Raw genomic sequence first — 8,762 nt, 5'->3', positions numbered from 1 at the left:
ATCAATATCTTATATTCCAATATTTAGTGTATTGTGTTAATTAGTATCGGTTATTAATACTATAAATTCATTGACGTTAAAATAAAAACTGTAGATTCCCAAAAAAATTAAAATAATAGTTTTTCGTCAAAATAAGAAAAATTAAGAAGTTTGTATACTTGCGAAAAAAATTCAAGTTGGTAATACATAAATTGCGCACTAACATGTATTATAAAAAGAAATTTGTAAAGTGTGGGTTGGTAAATGAAATTATAAACGTAGGTTATCAAAATTAAGAGCATTTAAGGCAATGTAATTGATAAAGAACTTTTGGTATTGCTTGGCAATGTTCAGGAAAAATATTTGCCTCTTGCAACGATACAGGAAAAGGCTAAGTAGTTCGCTGGAGTTTATGAATTGAATGACTGCAAAACTTCAAATGAGTGGCTCGATAAAATTAAAAGGCATAACATTCTATATAAATAAATTTGTGAAGAATCATCAGCAGTTGATAATTTAAATACTAAATTACCAAACGTAATTGAAAATTTTGGGAAACAAGACATCTTTAACGCTTTACTTTCGAATTCTATCCAACAAAAAATGTATGAACACGCTGCTTTAAACTATAAGCTAATTTAAATATATATATAAGTTAAGAGGAGAAGGAGAAATATGAATTTTAATTTTGGGAGTAAATTTAAGAATAGACATATAGCTGTATCTATTCATATTACATACCCTACATACAGACACTAATTATTTACTTAAGATACTCTTTTTAAATATAATAATAAATTATGTTGGTTATTGCTTATATGTTATATATACACCAATTTAACCGAAAAATGTTCATAAGTTATTCAAAATAATAATAACATATTATTATTAATATAAACTCTTAGAGTAAAAATGAAGGTGAGTAGTATACTTTAAATGAAGTGTTTGATTGAAAACTAAAAATTATTTTATTTTATTCTAGAACTGGCAATTGATAACTTTTTTGTTGATAATTTCTTGTTTAATATCTAACAAAGGTAAATTCTATATTATATTATCTATGCTCATAATTTAATTAATAATCCATATCAATTCTTGTATTTTTTTTAAATGAGGCAAGTATGAAACGTATAAAATTAGCTATAATGATATTCTTTTAGTTTTTCAGAATGATCAGTTATGTTCTAACAATACTAAGAACTTCTGATCATTTAATTAATATACGTTAATTTTTTTTTTTTATAATTTTTTTACTTTGGAATTATTAAAATGTTACAATTAATAATAATTTCTCAACTTATTAAAAAAAAAAATTGTTTTCATTAAAATTGCGAAAAAACAAATTTCAATACAGCCATTTTGTAGAATAGATTTTAAGAATAAATTTGATAAACAGTTGTTTTATTAATTTTCAGTTTGTGAACATTTTATTTTTAAATACTATTTTTACGATATTAAATATTTAAATATTTATTGGGAAAAAGTAAACTTTTCATTTAACTAGTGGTAATATATCTGTAATTTTTCCAATAAAAATATTTACTTTTGAATAAGCACCTGTAATTTAACTAAAAATGTCGAATTATTGTATTTTCTAAGTAAATAGAAGATAAGAGATGCCTTTGGTATTCGTGTACCACGAGTAAACACGGCTTTTATTTTATTCTAGATGATTTAGTATTTGAAAAAATAATCACCATAGGCTTTTTGATATTTTACTAAAAGGAATTAATTTTAAATAATTAAAAATTTCAAGTTATAAATGACGATTAGATTATTTGAAATCAAAATTGGCTTATTATTTTTATACTCAATGTTGTGTCATATATTTTATAAATTTTCAATTTTTCCATCACGCAGTAATTGTGAACTATTTATTTATTGTGAACTAACTATGACCATTGATATATAACATAATAAAATACACATCATATTTTTATACATGAAATATTAGTTATTTTCAATTTTTTAATTTATAAATTTACAATTGGTTTTTAATACTAAAAAAAAGAATAGAACAAAACTAGGCTTAATTCAATACTGTTATTAATAAGAATAAATATAAAAGACAACACATAAACTCGTTGGAACTCTTTAAATGCCACCATGCATTCAAGGAAAAAAATACAACTACAATTAAGACAGTCAGAATAACTGAATACTTGGTTAACCTAACTGATCATTTAGTTTTTCCAACAGTTTTTATTACAGTTGTCACTATGTTTACTGTTCATTTTTTCTGTATAAACAATAACTTAAAAAGTAAGTGCGATAGTTGTGGAGCGAAGCTATGTAAGTGGAGCGGTCATGACCATAATATAATACTCGAGGCAGAGTTTATCCATTGAATACCTGTAAATTTACATATTTTCTAAAGTCATCTTATTTATAAAAATCAGATCCAGTTCATATTCGCATTACAGAAAATAAATATATTGTGGAGTTCTTGGAGTTGGCAAATTGCGCCATAATGTAAGATAATTTTAGTAATTTCAAGTGTAACAGTCATAAAAAGAAATCAATTAGAAAGTTGTGATAACAGCAGTTTAATTTTGTTAACATTATTTTTCCGGTGTTAAATATTTGCACTTCGTGGTAATTAATTATTAAGTGACTCCCTACCATTACCAATGCTATAATATTTTATATTTGTCATTTTTAAGACATAGGCTTTGTTGTTACAATTCATTTTAATTTCTGCTAGTGCAAGTATCATTCTCAACTTCTTATGCAGTGCACAAAATTAATAATTTAATGTAACAAAAGAACCACGCACATAATCGCAACTAAACCTAGAAATATATATAATGTTCTATTTAGAATGGGCCTTAAGTTAATATTAAATTGTTTCTTTTTTATTCGGTTCGGTAATTTTTTATTTAATGGTCTGCTTTGTTTTATTTAAATTTTTTTCTGTTTTGTTCAGTTCATTTAAAATTTTTATTTAGTCCGGTCTGGTTCAGTCTTTATTTCATCTAATAATCTTATAATTTTTTTAATGTTACAGTACGGTAGGGTCTAGTTTTTGGAATTTTAGGCTATAGTAACCTCTAGCTTATATTCTTTTTTTAAATAATTAATAATCATCCTGCGGGAACATGAAGTACAAGAAACTCAATTAATTCTCTTACCATTTTGATTTTTTACATCTTTTTGGCAATATAATCTTATGTTTGTTATGTACCTAAATTTTCTAGCTTTATAAACTTATAACTTATATAAGCCAGCTTTATAAACTTTGGGATCAAAATTAATTATTACATTCCATTATATATTGTTCAAAATTTGCTAAATCGTTGTTAAATTTGTTTAAAACTATTAAAAAAATAGTAGATTTTCTGGGATGTTAAAATATATAACATTTTTAAATTTTCTGGGGCTGATGAAATATTTAGAAAAACTAAACATAATTCCCTATAACCATCTATGCTGAGAATCCAACAAATAATATATTTTAGAAATATGTAAATAAACATATGGACTTAACTACATAAGTATAATATAAATATAACGGCGTCTGGGGCTATTCAAATCTCTTTCGAAATCCACCACTGATGTTAATTATAAATAATAACATTGGCAGATTTTAAAATTTATATATTTTTTAACTATAAAATTTTTAACTTAAAATTTTGAAATGTCAAAATAAGGTTTTTACCGATTAAAGCTGGTTTTTAATAAAACCTTAATTTTTGATTTTCCAAAAACCTGATCGTAACTTAAATGTAAAACAAAATGTTTTAAGAACCGAACCTAAATTTCTGTAAAAAGACTTCATTATAAAATTCATTGTTTAGTACTGCAAAAATATTATCAACACACAGACCAAAGTTTTTGAAATATCAAGATGAGAATTTTTATTTTCGGACCTACTCCTATTTACTCATATAATTTTATTAAAAATGGAGATGGTGTATTTCTTATTGCTGTGTCAAAGCATTACTTTTTAGTTAAAAAAAAATGATGATTCACGGGTTCAACCATGCAAAATCATCCAGAAGAGGTTGCACGACCACCTCATATTTTTCTTAAATTTTCAGGGTTTATTTTTTATGCTATATTTAGATAACAAAAACTTTTTTCTATGACCTTCCCGTATTCATGGATATTTCAATGTAAAAGCAATCAGAATGTTAAAAAACACACAAATTATTTAATATTAAATTATTAATCGAATTAATATTTTAGACTTAGCCTCATTATAACTTAAAGCTTACATAAAAAAAAAATTATGTGAAATTCTAAGTTTTAATAACTTTTGTTTGTAAAAATTTGCGTTTTTGAGCTTACTTAAAACCATTAAGAAGTTATTTTATAGTGATTTTCTAATGTAGTATTATATAGTGTTTCAATTCATTTTCAAATATTTAAAACAATTTTCTTGGGATTTAGAGGCCTACCAAGATAGAAACTTTATAAAAATAAACGTAATCTAGATGCTATATTTCTGTTGGGGACTTAATTAAAAAAACTTTTTTTTTTAATATATCGGCTTAATACACCATACAAATTTGAAGTTTGAGAAATAAGTGTAATATGTAAAATTTAGCATTAGGAAATCTGTAAAAATCCGCTCAAAATCAAATAATTTAATGATACTTTTTTGTTGTTTACAAACCACATTTTTGTATTTGTTTTATATATTATTGTATATGTAATATATTGCGATGGAATATAATTATTTTATCATTATTCAATTTATTAATTTAGTTGCAAAAGAAAAAATTAATTAATTAATTAATTAAATTATTATGACAATATTATAAAATATTTTAATAAATAATCATGGTTTTATTTTAGTAGTAGTAGAATATTGTATCTTCATAAATATCAGTTATGTAATGATATCTTATGGCTTCTTATGGTACTGTTATTAATTGTTATAAATCTGTGTTTTCGCTATTCCCGATACAGTTTTACAAAATTTAAATCTCATATTAGGTGTTTTTCGTTTTTTTGTACTTCTGAGATGGGTATATTTATGTATTTTATCCCTTTAATTTTTTCATCGTAAAATTGAAACTTTAGCAAGAAAAATTATAATTTTGTAGACAATATGAAATTCAAAACTTTCACCAGGTTAATAAACAAGCTTCCTTCTTTTGCTATTTATTATAAATAGACGATATAATTAATTTTAATTCAATCAGGTGAATATTGAATGATCTATGTGTTTTTTAATATTCTGGCTGTTTTTAACATTTTTTACATAAAATAGTCAGAAAAGAAGGAGAGACATAAAAAAAAAAAACCAGCACAGTGGATCGCGGCACAGTGGTGACGTGGCATAGTTAGATCAAGTATAGTGATGTCTGACAGTGATTAAAATCACTATAAAAAAAAAAAACTCTTCGATGCAAATCTTTAGATAGTGTTTAATTTTAAAAAATTGTTGAAATATTCCAAAAGCTACATAATCTGCTAGTTCCTTATTAATATCCTGATTAGGATAAAGTATGTCGAATAAAAAAGGGATAATTAAAAAATATTATTTCTCATTAAAAAATGATGTTGATCCATTCACTTTTCAATATGTTATATCATTATACAGCAAAATGTAAAAAATAAAATCGAGAAGTTTCACACAAAAATAGCATGGTAGCCATTTTCACCATGAAGATAAAATAAAGTCCGAAATTTTTTTCATAATANAAAAATAAAATCGAGAAGTTTCACACAAAAATAGCATGGTAGCCATTTTCACCATGAAGATAAAATAAAGTCCGAAATTTTTTAATAATAAGTGCATTACATTACCTTTAATTTAAGATATATATAAAAGTGTCAGACTTTCCGGAACATTTTCAAAAGTCAAGTTGAAAAAATTAATTTATTGTGAATAAGTTGTCATTTTAAATCCCCCCTGTGGTCAGGTAAAGGGTCAAATATAAAAAAAAATATACCAAATAAAAGGTAATGATATCATGCATCTATATAAAAAAAACTATATTGATTCGGTTATTTTTAAAAAAGTTATAGTAATTTTAAGTAAAAAAAATTGAAAAAATTACGAAAATTAGCGATTTTTAAATTTGTAATTTTTTTGGAGGTTTCCCCCATTTACGGGGAACGAGGGATTAGCCAAATTATAATTAGGCGCATTTATAGATGACATAATAAATCTCATATATCGTAGCTTATGTATCTTTGGTAAAGCACGTTTTTTAAGTATATGGGGTTTGAAATTATAATAAATTTGGTAATTTAAGTATCCAAAAAGGGAGATAATGAGGAATACTTAATGATAGAATAAAATGTAAACTAAAACAACAAGTCATTTTTTAGAAATTTTGGAAAGAAACATTTTACTTTCTTTATTATATTAGTATAATAGAAAAAAAATTAAAATAGCTAAAATTAATTAATTATTATTCTCATTTAGCAAATGAAAATAGAAATTCAGATGACGAAAAAATATACCAATATGAAAATAAAAATACAGTATTAGCAGATTCAAATTGCAACTTAGAACCATTATATTTAGCTCACGAAAATGGATGTCAGAAGGATAAAGATAGAATTACAGCAAATAGTNTACGATTACAGAAGCTACAGATAAAAGGCATTTAAAATATTTAAAATATGTAAAGGCAAATGGATGTGATTGGGATGTAGATACAACAAGAATTGCTGCTGCAAATGGACATTTAGAATGCTTAAAATATGCTCATGAAAATGGATGTCCTTGGAGTGAAGGCACAATTTTAGCTGCTGCTATAAATGATAAATTAGATTGTTTAATATATGCCCATAAAAATGAATGTAAATGGGATAAAGGAACGACAATTGAAGCAGCTAACAAAGGTAATATTGATATTTTAAAATATGCTCACGAAAACGGGTGTGAATGGGATGATGGTACAACAAGATCTGCTGCAGCAAGAGGTTTTTTTGATATTTTAAAATATGCCCACGAATGTGGTTATAATTGGGATGAGTCTACAACTAGAGCTGCTGCAGCAAATGGCAGTTTAGACTGCCTAAAGTACGCTCATGAAAATGAATGCCCATGGGATGACAAAACAACCAGGGCCGCTGCTCAGTATGGACATTTAGAAAGTTTAAAATATGCTCATGAAAATGACTGTCCATGGCATACCGACACAACCGCAGACGCTGCTGCAAATGGTCATTTAGAATGCTTAAAATATGCTCATCAAAATGGATGTCTATGGGATGACAAAACAACGAGAGCTGCTGCTGAAAATGGGCATTTAGAATGTTTAAAATATGCTCATGAAAATGGATGCGAATGGGATGAATTTACACCAAGAAGAGCTACTTTTAAGAATTCTATGGAATGCTTAAAATATGCGCATGAAAATGGATGTCCATGGGATGAAAATACAACAAGAGTTGCTGCTGCAAATGGGCATATAGAATGTTTAATATATGCACATAAAAATAATTGTCCATGGGATGAAACGACAACATATGCAGCTGTATTTTGGAATAATATGGAATGCTTAATTTATGCTAATGTAAATGGATGTAAATGGGATGATGAAACGACAAAGATTGCTGCCGAAAACGGACATTTAGAATGCTTAAAATATGCTCATGAAAATGGCTGCCCATGGCATTCAGACACAACAATGTACGCTGCTGCAAATGGACATTTAGAATGTTTAAAATATGCTCATGAAAATGACTGTCCATGGCATACCGACACAACCGCAGACGCTGCTGCAAATGGTCATTTAGAATGCTTAAAATATGCTCATCAAAATGGATGTCTATGGGATGACAAAACAACGAGAGCTGCTGCTGAAAATGGGCATTTAGAATGTTTAAAATATGCTCATGAAAATGGATGCGAATGGGATGAATTTACACCAAGAAGAGCTACTTTTAAGAATTCTATGGAATGCTTAAAATATGCGCATGAAAATAAATGTCCATGGGATGAAAATACAACAAGAGTTGCTGCTGCAAATGGGCATATAGAATGTTTAATATATGCACATGAAAATAATTGTCCATGGGATGAAAATACAACAAGAGTTGCTGCTGCAAATGGGCATATAGAATGTTTAAAATATGCTCATGAAAATGGCTGTCCATGGCATACAGACACAACAAATTACGCTGTTTCATATGGACACTTAGAATGCTTAAAATATGCTTATGAAAATGGCTGCCCATGGCATTCAGACACAACAATGTACGCTGCTGCAAATGGACATTTAGAATGTTTAAAGTATGCTCATGAAAATGACTGTCCATGGCATACCGACACAACCGCTGACGCTGCTGCAAATGGTCATTTAGATTGCCTAAAATACGCTCATGAAAATGGATGTCCATGGGATGTTACAACAACAAAGGCTGCTTATGACAATGATCATTTTGAATGTTTGAAATATGCTCATAAAAATGGATGCGAATGGGATACATCAATAATGAAGAATGCTGCTAAATATAACAAATTGCAATATTTAAAATATGGACACGAAAATGGATGTAGTTTTTATGAAGATACAACAAGAGTTGCTGCTGCAAATGGGTATTTAGAATGTTTAAAATATGCTCATGAAAATGGATGTCCATGGCATACCGACACAACCGCAGACGCTGCTGCCAATGGTCATTTAGAATGCTTAAAATATGCTCATCAAAATGGATGTCCATGGGATGACAAAACAACGAGAGCTGCTGCTGAAAATGGGCATTTAGAATGTTTAAAATATGCTCGTGAAAATGGATGCGAATGGGATGAATTTACACCAAGAAGAGCTACTTTTAAGAATTCTATGGAATGCTTAAAATATGCGCATGAAAAT

The 8,762-nt window shown here is 27.2% G+C and overlaps 1 protein-coding gene and 1 long non-coding RNA gene across 2 annotated transcripts in view; both read left to right on the top strand.

Annotated features, from left to right (window-relative positions):
• Positions 1–848: 848 nt before the first annotated feature.
• LOC126901783 (uncharacterized) lies at positions 849–6,485 on the top strand. Its single transcript, XR_007703118.1, has 3 exons — positions 849–897; positions 962–1,016; positions 6,362–6,485. It is a non-coding gene; the product is annotated as an uncharacterized LOC126901783 (long non-coding RNA).
• A 33-nt stretch (positions 6,486–6,518) lies between these two features.
• Positions 6,519–8,762, top strand: part of LOC126894610 (uncharacterized) — a gene marked incomplete at its 5' end in the record, with an annotated part of 5,614 nt that continues 3,370 nt past the window's right edge. Inside the window, one exon of the mRNA XM_050665741.1 lies at positions 6,519–8,752. Within this exon, the coding sequence (XP_050521698.1) occupies positions 6,519–8,752 (2,234 nt within the window). The remainder of the gene's footprint in view (positions 8,753–8,762) is intronic.

Source organism: Daktulosphaira vitifoliae, unplaced genomic scaffold (genome assembly GCF_025091365.1).
Source record: "Daktulosphaira vitifoliae isolate Bord-2020 unplaced genomic scaffold, ASM2509136v1 Scaffold_1, whole genome shotgun sequence".
NCBI classification, from domain to species: domain Eukaryota; kingdom Metazoa; phylum Arthropoda; class Insecta; order Hemiptera; family Phylloxeridae; genus Daktulosphaira; species Daktulosphaira vitifoliae.
The sequence above is the reverse complement of the archived record's forward strand: the minus strand, read 5'-3'. Positions and strand labels throughout refer to the sequence as shown.